The 16,697-nt window shown below is 35.9% G+C and overlaps 1 protein-coding gene across 1 annotated transcript in view; it reads left to right on the plus strand.

Moving 5' to 3' along the window:
• Nucleotides 1-16,697, plus strand: part of LOC129799416 (DNA-directed RNA polymerase III subunit RPC1) — a 19,827-nt gene continuing 3,130 nt past the window's right edge. Inside the window, exons 1-12 of the mRNA XM_055843259.1 lie at nt 1-213; nt 284-419; nt 478-627; nt 687-1,058; nt 1,117-1,241; nt 6,762-7,846; nt 7,910-8,055; nt 12,765-13,618; nt 13,698-13,962; nt 14,027-14,167; nt 15,759-15,877; nt 15,944-16,448. Coding sequence (XP_055699234.1) covers nt 170-213; nt 284-419; nt 478-627; nt 687-1,058; nt 1,117-1,241; nt 6,762-7,846; nt 7,910-8,055; nt 12,765-13,618; nt 13,698-13,962; nt 14,027-14,167; nt 15,759-15,877; nt 15,944-16,448 — 3,942 coding nt within the window. The 5' untranslated portion in view covers nt 1-169. The remainder of the gene's footprint in view (nt 214-283; nt 420-477; nt 628-686; nt 1,059-1,116; nt 1,242-6,761; nt 7,847-7,909; nt 8,056-12,764; nt 13,619-13,697; nt 13,963-14,026; nt 14,168-15,758; nt 15,878-15,943; nt 16,449-16,697) is intronic.

The raw sequence follows: 16,697 nt of genomic DNA on the forward strand, positions 1-16,697 counted from the left end.
TTGATGGATTTGCTTTTAGTAAAATTTGTTCATCGCTTCAGTTGTGTTAATCAAAGTAGCCACATGCGTTTGTTTTTGAGTGTTTTATTCAAAGCTCTGTGAAAAAAGTCACTTTTCAGCCTGAATATTCAATTTTTAATGTTATAAGTGTCTAAAATAAGGATCCACGATGCCGAAGGAACAATTTCGAGAAGCGGATGTCATAAAAAAGATGTAAATATCTTTTTCTAACATTTTCCGGATCTCCTTGGTGTTCCCTCATTGCCAATTGATTTTTCCCCAGATCCAAGGTCCAGTTCGGCATGAACAGTGCCGATATGATCCAGCAGGAGTCTCACATCCAGGTTGTGTCGAAGAACCTCTACAACCAGGAGCAATTGAGAGTACCGGTTGCCTATGGAGTTCTAGACAGAAGAATGGTTAGAAATCTCCACAAATTTGCTAAATACTTCTCAATAACACTCCAACGTATTTCAGGGAATCAGCCAGAAGGATGCCACGTGTGAGACCTGCAATCAGGGACTGAATGAATGTATTGGTCACTTTGGGTATCTCAATTTAGCTCTTCCGGTCTTCCACGTTGGCCACTTTCGTTCAACAATCACCATCCTTCAGTCCATCTGCAAAGTGAGTCCCCAATATCTATCCCTTAGAATATTGTACAGAAAATTCTAGCATAATTTCAGACTTGCAGCCGAGTGATGCTGAAAGAGGAGGACAAACGGGCCTATACCAAACGCCTTCTAAACCCTGATCTCTCCTATTTAGCGAAGAAATCCATCCATGCACAGATTCTGGCCAAAGCCAAGAAATGCACAAAATGCAGGTACTGCGGTGCCCTCAATGGCCCTGTCAAGAAGGGTCCTGGCCTCATGAAGATAGTCCATGATAATTACCGTGGAAAGAAGCCAAGTGATCCCCTGGTATCAAATATCCTGGATGAAATGCTCCAATCCACGGAGAATAACAGGGATTTGGCCCAATATATTGGACTATCTTCCCTGGTGCAAGAACTGAATCCTCTTCAGGTGCTCGATCTCTTCAAGAGCATCCCAAAAGTAAGGAAATTCTTTTGAATGAAATTGCGCAGAACGTCTCAGGCTTTTAATTTTTCAGAGCGATATTCCACTCCTTGGGATGACTTCTCCGGATGCCAGCCCCACTAATTTGATTGTGACACGCCTTTATGTGCCTCCAGTGTGTATCCGTCCGTCTGTTGTGTCGGAAATTAAGGCAGGAACGTAAGTTGAAACCATATTCACAAAGTAAATTTAATTAAGTGAGATTCCTTCCTTTTTGCTAAAGTTAACAAACATTTCTCGAGCATAAATTAATCTGAGCGATTACATAAATAACCATCGAATTAATTTCTGTTCTCATCGCGTAAATGTTCCGTTTTATATGATTTTTTTGTGATGAATTATTTTTCAAATTTTTTTATTATAAATTTTTCGTTTTACAAAATTTTTGGTTCCACAAATTATTTACCATTGAACAAATTTTTCGTAAAACAAAATTTTCGTGGACAAAATTTTCATAATGACAGTTTCTTGGTGGCATAAATTTCTTATAACACAAATTTTTCATAGTATAAATTTTAGATTTTTTCCACTTTTTTTGTTTATTTTTGGTCTACATATTTTGTTTTCCAAATATTTTGTTCCACAAAATTGTTATTGAACAGATTTCACGTAACAATTTTTTTTTTGTTTTACAAGTCTCTTGATACGAATTTTTTGTAGCAGGAATTTTTCATAGTACAATTTCTTTGAAGGCTAAATTTTTCTAATTACAAATAATATAAAGTAGTATAAATTTTTCGTTATAACAAAATTTTTCGTTCCACAAATTTAGTTTTGAACAATTTTTTGTAACACAATTTTTGTTCCACAGTTTTCTTGTAGCATATTTGTTTCGTTTTACGAGTTTCTCGTGGTACAAATTTTTCATAGTAAAAAACATTTTTTCGCCACAAATTTCTCGTACTACAATTTATTCGAAGTGCAAATCCTCATGGCATAATTTTCTTGTAACACAAATTTTTCATAGTAAAAATTTTCGTTGCACAAAACTATTCGTTCCACAAATTTTTCATAGTAAAAATTCTTCGTTGTATAATTTCTTCAAGGAGTATATTTCTGAAGGCATACATTTTTTATAACACAAATTTGTCATTTTTATCATTGTTTACTTTTTGATCCACATATTTTGTTTTCCAAATATTTTGTTCCACAAAATTATTTTTGAACAGATTTAACGTAACAAACTATTTTTTTCACAAATTTATCGTGATACGAATTTTTCGTAGTACAATTTCCATGAAGGGTAATTTTTCAAGCTAAAAATTTCCTCAAAACTAATTTTTTCATACTATAAAGTTTTCGTTGCAAAGAAATTATTTGTTTTACAAATGTATTTGTGAACAAATTTTTTTGTACAGCAATTTTTGTTCCACAATTTTTTTGTTGTATATTTGTTTCGTTTTACGAGATATTCGTGGTACAAATTTTTTTAAGTAAAAAACATTCTTTCGCCAAATTTCTCGTACAACAATTCCTTCGAAGTTCAATTGCAAATTCCGCATGGCATAATTTAATTGTAACACAAATTTTTCATAGTAAAAATTTTCGTGGCACAAAACTATTCGTTCCACAAATTTTTCACAGTAGAAATTTTTCGTTGTATAATTTCTTCTAGGAGTTAAATTTCCCAAGACATACATTTTTTATAACACAAATTTTTCATAGTATAATTTTTTTATTGCACGATTTTTTTTTGTCCCACAAATTTATTTTTAGACAATTTTTTATAGTAAAAAACCAAAGAAAACAGTCTTTTGCCGTATGTTTCTTGTAGTAAAATTATTTCGAAGTCCAAATTTCCTGTTGCATAATTTGCTTGTCATATAAATTATTCATAGTACAAACTTCTTGTAGCACAAAATTATTCATTCGTTGTACAATTTTTTCGAGGAGTAAATTTTTTAAGGTATACATTTTTTATAACAGAAGTTTTTCATAGTATAATTTTTTTGTTGCACCAAATTATTTGTTCCACATATTTATTTTTAAAGAAATTCTTCCTAATAAAAAGAAACTTTCGCCACAAATTTCTCGTACTACAATTGCTTCGAAATGCAAATTCCCCGTGACATAATATTTTAATAATACAAATTTTTCGTAGTATATAAAGTTTTCGTTGCACTGAATTATTTGTTCCACAAATATTTCATAGTAAAGAATTTTCGTTGTATAATTTCTACGAGGAGTATAAATTTGTCAAGGCATATATTTTTTATAACACAAATTTTTCAGAGTATATTTTTTTATTTACAAAGTTGTCTGTTTTGCAAAATTATTGAACAAATTTTTGTAAAACAAACAAAATTCCTTCGTGGTAAAAATTTTTCAAAGAAAACAAATTTCTTATTGTACAAGTTTCTGGGAAAATTATTTCTTCGAAATGTAAAATTCTCAAGACTTCAATTTTTTGTAAAACATATATTTCATGCTGTGTAAATTTTCATTTTACAAATTTCTCGCAGTGATGAATTTTCCATTTCATATTTTTTTTTCGTGTCATATTTTTTTTTTATACAAATTTTTAGGAGATTTATCATACGATTACACAAGCTAGTCCCCAATATGAACCGATATTATAGTAATACTTTGGAACTCTGTAATAGAGTCATACTAGTGAGTAGTAATAGTGGACACAAAATAGACCTATCTTAATCCTCTAACGGTGTTTTCTTTAATATGCGAAGAAAAGTTCTAAAACAATGTTTTCTGAGATAATTATGATCTAATAAAGTCGAAAAAACCATCCATTCTTCATTATCTTTTTTAGTTTAGGCGCTAGGTGAGAAAATATAAAAAAAATTTGAAACTCTTTTTGCTTCTAAAATTCACATTTTTAGTTTTTTCAAATTTTTTAAATAAAATATACAAAGTAGAATGACTTCTTTCAATATATTTTCAGAATACTCTAAAATATTGCAAAATATGTTATAATTCATCAGATATAAGATGAAATGTACAGGAGAAAGATATTTTCACAAAGAAAAACAATGTCCCAACTGTCCCAACGATATTGTTGGCACGAAAACACTTTCATAAACTTTTATCTTGCCGACAATAGGGTCATATATGACCCGGAAAATTCTACGCGCTTTTCTGGAAAATTGAGAGTAGTTTATTATATCAAAATATGCAATATACAATCTTTGGATATTCTATTTTGTGTTTCTAAAGAACATATTGCTGAGAAAAATAAATGAACATAAAAAATTTGGAAAAAGAAAAGTCATTTCACAAATTTCGAAATTAGTGATTTTTGATCTCAAATATTTTCTTTTCCTGAATATCTGGAGTTTTGAGATAATTAGCCAAGAATCTTACATCCTTCTATTATGATGTCGTGCACAAACCGATAGATTTCAATTAATGTAAATAGTCAAAAAAAAAAAAAAAATCCCCGGGTCATATATGACCCTAATGACGAGAAAGAGTTAATTACATTTTTAGATTTTTACCGGTGTTACCGGTCTTGAACCGACTCAAAATCATTGAAAGCAAGTTCGGTCTTATCAGAGAATCCAAGACCTTTCCTACGACACCAAATTTGTCCAAATCAGTTAAGAAAGACCTTTTCTATAGAGCCTTTTTGAACTTTGATCTAGAAAAACCAAATTGATTTTTACTAAAATAATTTTTTTTGCTGATAAAATTGATTTATATGGCTCTGGAACGTCTTTTAAGGTCAGGAAAATTTCATGAAATCAAAATTCACATCCCGCTTTCTTCTTCAAAAATTTTGCAGCCTCTGACACACATCTGCCACTCTTCTTCTTCTTCTTCTTTTGAACGTTACCAAATTCGATTTAGATTAATCCAATATTGACTGCCAAAGAATGGGATAGATATATAGAAAACGTTTGAGAAAGAAAGGAATCTTAATTTTGATTATATACCGTCGTTGCGGGTGACTTTGCACTCGGGGGGTGACTTTGCACTCTGCTGTTCGTAAGACTTTCATAAATTCTAGCACTTATTGATGGTCTTCGCCGATCCGGTCTACCATGTCAAAGTATATAGGGATATGTTATGTACGAAGTAAGGTACAATGATCCCTAAAAGGATTCTTGTAGTTTCAGTAATAGTCAATGAAATGCTAGTATAGGTATTTTGTTAAAAAACGCCTCCGTGAAAAAGTTATCTGAAGGTGCAATTCCGAAATCGATTTCAGAGTAGTAAATTGCCCAAATCCAATCTAAATTTATCGGGCTAGAATAATCCACTTCGATTTTGTGGATTATTTCTATTAAAATATTTTTTTTCTCTATTATCTTCCTAAGAACGCATGATTTATGTTATAAAATTGCATATAATGGTCTATCTAAAGCTTTATTATAGAAGTATTTGGTTAAAAATTATCCAATTTTGTGGGAACTTAATATAAAGTGACCGAGATCTACAAGATGGTATGGTCGCCATCTTGATTTGACGTTTCTGTCCGCCATTTTGAATAACTGTCAAAACAAAAATCTCATCCGATTGAGCTGAAATTTTAGTATGTTCTAGCTGATGTCAAGGCCTTTTCAGAACATATATAAAATCCGACCTAGGTCAAGTGATTGTCTGGATATAGGGGCTCCAAGTTCAAAATTTTGACATTTTCATGAATATAGAACTACAGGGAGCTTCTTTTATCAAAACCATCACAAAAAAGACAGCGCTATCATTAGGCGATGAGATCTAACAAACAAACAATAAGAAAAGTAATGTTTTTGTTTATAACAGTGCATTATTTGAGAATCTTAAAAACTGTTTTCGCAAAGATGAAAAATAAAAAATTAATTACATGCGCTTTTCATTTATTTTTTTTTTCAATTATGTTAGAGTAAATAAATATATAAAATAAAAGTCTCAACCATTTTTAATAGTTACTGAGGCATTTCGTTTAAGTTTCAAATATTGAATATTAAAAAATAAACACCGCCAAAATATGACTATTATAAAATTTAAAACTTTGAGCCTCTGTATCAAGGTAAATACTTAACGTAGACTGGAACATAGATACGTTTTGAAAAGGTCTTGACGTCAGCTACAACATACTAAAATTTCAACCCAATCGGACCAGTTTTAGGGTTTGACAGTTATTCAAAATGGCGGACAGAAACGTCAAATCAAGATGGCGACCACGTCATCTTGTAGATCTCGTGCATCTTACCCTTAGAACTGAAGATCTTCATTGTCGTTTATTATCAGAAATTATTGATTTTTTAGTATTTATTAAAAAGTGCAAAGTCACCCGCACCTTATCCCCAGTGCAAGCCTTTTTTCTTGATTTTTTTAAACATAGTAAAATTTTATAAAATTAATGTTAGTGGCACAAAATCTATTCATTAACAACTGAATACAAATAATTTTACCCATTAACCCCCCTCCCTTCACTTAAACTATCCACTTTTAGGGGGTAAAGTTGAAAAACAGCGAAAAAACGTGCAAAGTCACCCGCAACGACGGTAATTTTTTGATGAAGAAAATGTGTAACCAGAGGCAAAAATTTATACGTCTCGCTCAAAGCAGGATTTCTATAGGCCTCTTTTGCTCTAAGCGTCTCATATGTTAAGTCTTCTAATTTTTTCGATTTGTGCTACAAGCAAAAGAAATCATACTCGCAATTGACTCATCCTAAGAATCTCACCTATCATAAGGTGATCTTGATCTAGAGATCTATCACTAGCTTTATTTTTTCAGCACTGAAGATGATATTACAATGAAACAGAGTGAGATTTTGTTGATTAATGATGTGATTGCTAAGCACACATCAACAGGTGGTAAGGTTGAATTGATTCAGGAAGATTGGGATTTTCTGCAGCTCCATGTAGCACTATATTTCAATAGTGAAGTATCTGGTGTTCCTCTGACGATGATTCCCAAAAAGCAGACAAGGGGCATTGTGCAGCGTCTGAAGGGGAAACAGGGTAGATTCAGAGGAAATTTATCGGGGAAGCGTGTAGATTTCTCAGCACGAACTGTAATTTCGCCAGATCCCAATTTGCTCATTCATCAGGTGGGAGTACCTGAGAGAGTAGCCAAAATTCTTACATATCCCGAACGTGTGCATCCTCGGAACATTGAAAAAATGAAACAATTGGTGCAAAATGGCACAGAGAAGCATCCGGGAGCGAATTATGTGCAGCAGAAGGGGAGTGCCTTCAAGAAATATCTGGCTTATGGGAATCGTGATAAAATAGCTCATGATTTGAGATGTGGGGACATTGTTGAGAGACATCTGGTAGATGGGGATATTGTGTTGTTCAATCGACAACCCTCACTTCACAAACTCAGCATTATGTGCCATCAGGCCAAGGTACAGCCTCAGAGAACATTCAGATTCAATGAGTGCGCTTGCACACCGTACAATGCTGACTTCGATGGCGATGAAATGAATCTGCATCTGCCTCAGACAGAAGAGGCCAGAGCTGAGGCATGGATTCTCATGGGGAATAAATCAAATCTCGTAACGCCCAAAAATGGTGAATTATTGATTGCTGCTACTCAAGATTTCATAACAGGAGGCTATGTGCTAACGCAAAAGGATGAGTTTCTTACCAAGGAACGTGCCATGCAACTTGCCACGTGTCTCATTGCTGGACCAGATGCCAATATGACGGTGGAATTACCACCGCCTGCAATCCTGAAACCACGTGTTTTGTGGACTGGAAAACAAATTTTCAGTTTGATCATGAAACCTCATCGGAAATCGTCTACATTGATCAATTTGGAGACAAAAGGAAAGAATTATACGACAAATCTGGATCTCTGTTGCAAGGATTCATGTGAGAAACTTTTACAATGATCCCGGAAAATTAGTAAAAACACATTAAAAATTTATTTTTCAGATGTGGTCATTAGGAATTCAGAGATAATGTGTGGTGTCATGGATAAGAGTACGATGGGTTCTGGTACTAAGAAATGCATCTTTTACGTGCTTCTGCGTGACTATGGGGAAGAGGAGGCAACCAGAGCCATGTGGAGACTCTCAAAGGTTTGTAAAACTATTTATTTAAACATTTATTCACATATAATTAAATATTTAATCCCCTAAAATATTGTAGTTCCCTTGCGTTCTCTGATTGGCTAAAGTTTAAACGCATTCAAAGGTTTAGCCAATCAGAAAATAGAATGGAACTAAAATATTTTATGGTATTAAATATTTAATGATTTGGGGTTTAGAAAAATCTTCGAAAGTTAACTTGAAGAAAAAAGATCACTACAAATTAATTATGAATTGTACTTTAACATTAGTTTGCAATTAACGTTGAGGTACATTATGATTAATTTGTTAGCCCCCGAAGAGGGGGCCTTGGTGGATCAGTGGGTAAGTATACTGGACAAGGGATGACTCATATTGAGAAACACATGTTAATTTGCTGGAGACACGTTTTGCGCCATAAATTTTGCATCGTGAAAACCGTGGAACCTAAAAATTACGTCGTGAAGATCAAGAAACGCAATAATTGAATCGCGAAACCCGAGAAACTCGATTTTTGCATCGCGAAACTCGAGGAACCCAGAAATTGCACCGCAAAACCCGAGAAACCCAAAAATTACATCATAAGGATCAATTAACTGATAAATTGTATCGCGATACTCGAGAAACCCAAAAATTGTATCGTTAAACCCGAGAAATCCAAAAATTGAGTCGAGAAACCCGAGAAACTCAATTTTTGCATCACGAAACCCAAATGTTGTTTCTCGAAACCCGAGAAATCTATAAATTGTATCACGAAAACCAGAGAAATCCAAAAATTGTGCCGGAAACTCAATTTTTGCATCGCGAAACCCAAAAATTACGTCGTGAAGATCAAGAACCGTCAACATTGCATCACGAAATTCAAGAAGCCCAGGAATTGCATCGTGAAACCCGAGAAACTCAAAAATTGTATAAAGAAACCCAATTTTTGCACCGCGAAACCCGTGGAAACCCAAAAATTACGTCGTGAAGATCAAGAAATGCAAAATTACATCGCAAAACCCGAGAAACTCAATTTTTGCTTCACGAAAACCAGAGAAATCCAAAAATTGTGTCGAAAACTAAATTTTTGCATCGCGAAACCCAAGAAACCCAAAATTTGTTTCTCGAAACCTTAGAAACCCAAAAATTGTATCATGAAAACCAGAGAAATCCAAAAATTGTGTCGGAAACTCAATTTTTGCATCACGAAACTCAAGAAATCCAAAAATTGTGTCGGGAAACCCAATTTTTGCATCGCGAAACCCAAGAAACTTAAGAGGTGTTTGTCGAAACCTGAGAAACCCAAAAATTGCATTATGAAAACCAGAGAAATCCAAAAATTGTGTCGGGAAACCCAATTTTTGCATCGCGAAACCAAGAAACCCAAAATTTGTTTCTCGAAACCTGAGAAATCCAAAAATTGCATCATGAAAACCAGAGAAATCCAAAAATTGTGTCGGAAACTCAATTTTTGCATCACGAAACTCAAGAAATCCAAAAATTCTGTCGGGAAACCCAATTTTTGCATCGCGAAACCCAAGAAACCTAAGAGGTGTTTCTCGAAACCTGAGAAACCCAAAAATTGCATCATGAAAACCAGAGAAATCCAAAAATTGTGTCGGGAAACCCAATTTTTGCACCGCGAAACCCAAAAATCACGTCGTGAAGATCAAGAACCGCAAAAATTGCATCGTGAAAAAATGAAAAAAATCGGAGTTTTCTGCCGTTTTCTCCGATGAGATCGGTTGGGAAGTTGGCGGCAGACGCAAATTGGAGATTAGAATTAGCCCCTTGGTATTGGATCTAATGCGGAGAGATCCCGTGGTTCGAATTGAATCGCGCCCAATGATTTAAAAAAGTTGTCAACTGGTAACATAATTTCAAGCATATTTGGACAGGTAGTGCCACTATTTTCAACGAAACTTAGAGTAAAGGAGGGGCGGAAGAAGCATCTCCAGTAAGAGGTGCCTCTCCTGGAGGGGAATTCTGTAACGCTCTGGCAATTCCAAATGACAAATTGGGTTTGAATCTTAGGAGAGCTTTTTCGAAAATGCGATTCTATAGCCGTGACATTGCCATTTCAGCTCACGTGACATTGTCAGAAGTCACATATTTGAGATTTCTGGCAATAAAAATGACTATGAATGTTGTTAACCCTTTAAGGACGAGAAACTTTCCGCTGAGCGAAATTCAATGAAATCAAGTTTCCCTCGATATTTTAGCTTAAATAAGAGATTTATGGTTATGAAGAAATTTTCCCATCACTAGGAGTCCTGGAAAACTATGGGTCATATATGACTCAATCGTCCATAAAAGTAAAAAAGCACAAAATCTTCCAGACGACTAGTTTACTCGTTTGCTCTGTTATTTTTGAAGGATAAATAACTTGAATATATTTGTAATAATAAAAAAAAAATATTTAGAGTACGAGTAAAAATGAAAACGATCACAAATTAATTTTAAAAAATCTCATTCAATTGTTGGTTTCAAACACTCTTGAAGACTTGTACACAAAAACAATAATTTTTATGAAAAAATGCATATTTTTATGAAAAAACGGAAAAACATATTATATGAGCACATATATTCTGTCAGTAGAAGACGACGAATATTTGGAGTGGTATATCTCAACTCCTAATGAACAAAATTGAATGAGTGAACTATTGTTGGAAAGCTTGGCTCATTGGGTCTTAGAATCTGGTATATGCAATATGCTATGGGTAAACCATGGTCATCCAGAACCATTTATGTCGAAAAAGACACTTTTTGCAGCGTCATTTTTGACCATCTACTGCTGGGACCAGGAGTGACCCACAATTCTCGCACAAGTACTATTTGTTAGAGGAACTCAAAGGGTATAATTTGTGGAAGAAACTTTTTTTTTGGACATCACACTTTTTTTTATTCATCGACTTTTGCAAGAATTTTGAAATGTAAACGCAAGGAAAAAAATTACAGAAATCCTTCTATCCCATTTTCTGGACAAACTGATGAAGATATCGACTTGAAATGTTCTGAGTATCCCCCCATAAGTTGATCCAAGGAATCCAATTGTCACTTCAATTTCATCTCCAAGTCTATCCTTCCCCTCCAGAAACCCCTCTTTTGGGAATATTTCAAGAACAGGACCATCGATGCATTTTATTTTTGAATATGCTTTAGAGAATGTCCTAGTGGACATTTTATCCATGCATCTCAAAGACGTCCGACCTCTTCTTCTTGCACTTGCTAATAATCTGGTCAGAAGAGCAGAATTTCTTCTGATCAATTTTCTGACCAAAAAGACAAAGTTAGCGACTTTGATTGTTCTGAGTACTCCCTAAAAGTCAATCTAAGGAATCGAAATAACACATGCATTTGCCTCTCATCCCACTCCTTCTCCTCCAGAAACCATTCTTTTAGAAATATCTCAAGAAATAAACCATCGATCCTTCCCATTTTTGGATATGTTTTTGATATGACCAAGGCGGATATTTCGTCCTCAGACACCAATATCATCCAGGATTTTTTTTTTGGAATCTAGAAAATAAGTGTTTAAACTTTTGTATCAGTGAATTTCAAGATAAAAGAAATACTTAACCAAGTAAAAATTGAATAAGCTTTCAAAAAAATGTAAGATCTATCAAATAAACTACATTCTGTCTAAATCCGTTAAAAAATACACTCCCTTACGCAGTCTATTAATTGGCCTTGGAAATTCCAAGAATAAATTTCTGGATGATATTGGTGTCTGAGGACAAAATGTCCGCCTTGGCCATGTCAAAAACATATCCAAAAATGGAAAGGATCGATGGTTTATTTCTTGAGATATTTCCAAAAGAATGGTTTCTGGAGGAACAGGAGTGGGATGAGAGGCAAATGCATGTGTTGTTTCGATTCGTTAGGCTGACTTTTGGGGGGGGTACTCAGAACAATCAAAGTCGCTAAGTTTGTCTCTTTGGTCAGAAAATTGATCAGAAGAAATTCTGCTCTTCTGACCAGATTATTAGCATGTGCAAGAAGAAGAGGTCGGACGTCTTTGAAATGTATAGATGAAATGTCCGCTAGGACACTCTCTAAAACATATCCAAAAATGAAATGCATCGATGGTTTGGTTCTTGAGATATTCCTAAAAGAGTGGTTTCTGGAGGGGAAGGATAGACGTGGGGATGAAATTGAAGTGACATTTGGATTCCTTGGATCAACTTATGGGGGGATACTCAGAACATTCCAAGTCGATATCTTCATCAGTTTGTCCAGAAAATGGGATAGAAGGATTTCTGTAATTTTTTCCTTGCGTTTAGTATTTATAATGAAAACAGTGACGTTTCCATTTGGAGTAGCGAAAAATTTCCATTTGGAACAGGTTTTGAATTAGCTTAAAGCCAATGATATTCCTGCGCATATGCAACTTTTCTAGGCGCGTAAAGGCATTTCGTGCATCTTTTTCACTCCCAAAAATGTAGGTACATAATCCCAGGTTCGGATTGGGACCTTTGCACCTACATAGGCGAAAGTGCCCATGCCCATGCTTTACACGGTCGTAAGCTTTACAATGAGTCGTATTTATTCGGAAACATAGGAAAAATTTAGTCATTATAAAGCTTAAGACCGTGAAAAGCATGAGCACTTTCCCCTATAAAGTTTGGGTCCAATTTCCAATTTGATAAAGTCGGATTTCATTTCGAGCCACAAAAGCCGAGATCGTAAAGAATCTCAGCTAACCATATGCCTTGCCTTATGCATCCGTTTTGGTTTAGATGACTTCGTACATGATAATGAATCGAGGATTCTCCTTTGGTGTGGGTGATGTGACGCCTAGTCGTATTTTGCTTGGAGAGAAGCAAAAACTCCTGGACAATGGATATTCAAAGTGCAGTGATTACATTTCAAAGATGAAAAGTGGAACGTTACAGTGTCAGCCAGGATGTACGCTTGAGGAAACTCTTGAGGCTGTGATGTTGCGTGAATTGTCGAGTATCCGTGAGTTGGCAGCTAAAGCCTGCTTCAATGAACTCCATCGGACAAATAGTGCCCTGATAATGGCTCAATCGGGCTCTAAGGGGTCCAATATTAATATCTCTCAAATGATTGCTTGTGTGGGTCAGCAGGCTATCAATGGCAAGAGAGTTCCCAATGGCTATGAAGATAGGAGTCTGCCACATTTTGAGAAATTCTCCAAAATCCCAGCTGCTCGTGGTTTTGTCCAGAACAGCTTCTTCTCTGGACTCACTCCTACGGAATTCTTCTTTCACACCATGGCTGGAAGGGAGGGTCTTGTGGATACGGCTGTGAAGACTGCTGAGACGGGATACTTGCAGAGACGTCTGGTGAAGTGTTTGGAGGATCTTGTTGTGCACTACGATGGAACAGTGAGGAATGCAATTGGGGAAGTTGTGGAGTTTACATACGGAGGCGATGGCTTAGATCCGGTTTTCATGGAAGTACAGTGCAAACCGGTGGATTTGGAGAGACAATTTATGCATATTCGCGCTATTGATGGTCATCGGGATGAAGAAGCCCTTGAAGGAGATGAGATTTTGCCAACAGTAACTGATATTTTAAAACTAGAAAAATATATCAATTCTCGTCAGGATTTTAAGCAGGATTGCTTGTAAGTTTCAATAAAAACCAAATTAAGAAATAATATTAGTTTTTGGAATATCATGGGAATCTTGGGTATTTTTTTCCAGGAAATTTATGGATACTGTAAGACAACGCTTATGCAACATTGAGAGTAAATTCAAGAGTCGAGGTGCCAGCAATGAAATCTGTCGGACAACAAAGAGTCATCTTGAGGCATTTCTGGAGGTTGTGGAGAAGAAGTACAGTAGAGCTGTAACTGAACCGGGAACTGCCGTTGGTGCTCTAGCAGCTCAGAGTATCGGTGAACCAGGAACGCAAATGACACTCAAGACTTTTCACTTTGCTGGTGTTGCTTCCATGAACATCACTCAGGTGGATTTTTTGAAAGGTTTTCTTTGAAAGTTTATCTTATAAAGTTGACTTATTTTTTTCCCAGGGAGTACCTCGAATTGTAGAGATTATCAATGCTTCAAAGACAATCTCCACGCCAATTATCACAGCAGAATTGGAGAATAACACTAACATGGAATTTGCCAGGAAGGTCAAAGGGAGAATTGAGAAGACTACCCTTGGAGAGGTTTGCAAATTAAAATTTAACATTAAATTTTTTCTAGTGAGGTTCTAATTCGATGCTGGTTAAAATCCCGAACGTCAAAATCGAAAAAAGGCAAAGTCCCGAAAGACAAAAACCCTTTTGGGAATTTGGTTTTTCCGGATTTGGCGTTCGGAATTTCGGCTTTATTCGATTTTGGTTTTCGGGATTTGGTCCCATTCAAGATTTTGGCTTTTCTGAATTTTGACCCATTCGGGATTTTGGCCCTTTTGGCATTTTCAGGATTTCGACATATCCGGGATTTTGGCCTTTTGTGGATTTCGACCCATTCGGGTTTTTGGTTTTTCAAGATTTGGGTCCATACGGGATTTCGGCTTTTCGGGATTTTAACCCATTCGGCATTTTGATATTTTCCGGATTTGACGTACACTATTTTGGTTTCTCGGAATTTTGACCCATTCGGGATTTGGACCCACTTGCGGTTTGGTCTTTTAGAAATTTCGACCCATTCGGAATTTTGTCCTTTTCGGGATTTGCGCCCATTTGGGATTTTGGCTTTTCAGGATTTGGGCCTATTCGAGATTTTGGCCCTTCTGGCATTTTCGGGATTTCGGCCTATCCGAGATTTTGGCCTTTTGTGGATTTCGACCCATTCGGGTTTTTGGCTTTTCAGAATTTGGGCCCGTACGAGATTATTTTCCGTTCAGGATTTTGGCTTTTTGGGATTTTGACCCATTCGGCATTTTGGTATTTTCGGGATTTGAGTTTCGGGATTTTGGTTTCTCGGAATTTTGACCCATTCGGGATTTGGAACAATTCGTGATTTTGACTTTTCGGAATTTTGTCCTTTTCAAGACTTGGGCCCATTTGGGATTTTGGCTTTTTTTCGATTTCGACCCATTCGGTATTTTGGGCTTCTCTGGATTTCGAGCTATTTGCGATTTTGGTCTTTCAGTATTTGGGCTCATTCAGGATTTTGGCTTTTCGGGGTTTTGACCCATTCGGCATTTTGGTATTTTCGGGATTTTGGTTTCTCGGAATTTTGACCCATTCGGGTTTTGGACCAATACGCGATTTTGACTTTTCGGAATTTTTACCCATTCGGAATTTTGTCCTTTTCAGGGCTTGGGCCTACTCAAGATTTTGGCTTTTTTTCGATTTCGACCCATTCGGTATTTTGCCCTTTTCTGGATTTCGAGCTATTTGGGATTTTGGTCTTTCAGGATTTGGGCCCTTACAGGATTTTGGCACGTTCAGGATTTTGGCTTTTCGGGATTTTGACACATTCGGCATTTTGATATTTTCGAGATTTGACATTCAGCATTTTTGGCTTTTGGGTAAATTCGAGATTTTGGTCTTTCTGAATTTTGACCCCTTCGGAGTCTTGGCCTTTTCGGGATTTCGACCTATTCCAGATTTTGGATTTTCAGGATTTAGGCCCATTCAAGATTTTGCCTTTTCGGGATTTCGACCCCGGTATTTTGACTTTTTTTGATTTCAACCCATTTGGGATTTTGACCAGTTCGGGATGTCGAAGCATTCAGTATTTTGGCCTATTTCGGATTTTAGTTTTTTGATATTTTGACCGGAATACGTTCTAATTATATTTTTCCAGATTTCTTCTTACATAGAGGAAGTTTACAAGGCATCAGATTGCTATCTTTTGATTAAGCTTGACATTGATCGAATCCGTGTCCTGGGATTGGAAATCGATGCTGAAACAATTAGATTTGCGTGAGTACAAAGGAACGACAAGAAATAGTAAATTCATCCAATTTTAAATTTTCAATTAAATTTCAGTCTGAGAAATTCAAAATTGCGCCTAAAACCCAACAATCTCGAAGTTTTGGGTAATTCAATAGTGATTGTTCGTCCGGATTCAAATAAAAATACCTCCTTAAATGCCGAACTTCAACGTCTGAGCACGATGATTCCAAATATTGTTGTGGGTGGATTATCGCATATTTCCCGAGCTGTAATTGCCATCAATGATGCCATTCAGCCACCAACGTATCAGCTGTGCGTCGAGGGATCTGGCCTAAGGGATGTTATGGCTACATATGGTGTACGTGGGAATCATACAAAGAGCAATAACATTTGGGAAGTATTTAGCACATTGGGCATTGAGGCGGCTCGGACGACAATCATGACGGAAATTGCTAGTGTAATGAGTGGACATGGAATGAGTGTTGACAGTCGGCATATAATGCTTCTGGCCAGTCAGATGACCAGTCGTGGAGAAGTGTTGGGCATCACTCGTCATGGTCTAGCCAAAATGCGAGAATCTGTCTTCAATTTGGCATCGGTAAGTTAAATTTATTTAAAAATCTTTGAAAGGGATTTTTTGAAACATTTTGAGCAATTTAGGGTAAATGTCCTAATTCAAAACCATTTCCAGACGCTTTAACTTTGACAGAAGATTCAACACATTGAGTTCATATTTTTCTGAAGAGAATTACATAAATTTGCTCCTTGACTCTTCTAGAATGTTACTGTTTAGTGAAAATTCTTTAGATATAATTTGAAAACTTCTTAAATTCAAGAAAAATACGCG

The sequence above is a fragment of the Phlebotomus papatasi genome, chromosome 1 (assembly GCF_024763615.1).
Source record: "Phlebotomus papatasi isolate M1 chromosome 1, Ppap_2.1, whole genome shotgun sequence".
NCBI lineage: Eukaryota > Metazoa > Arthropoda > Insecta > Diptera > Psychodidae > Phlebotomus > Phlebotomus papatasi.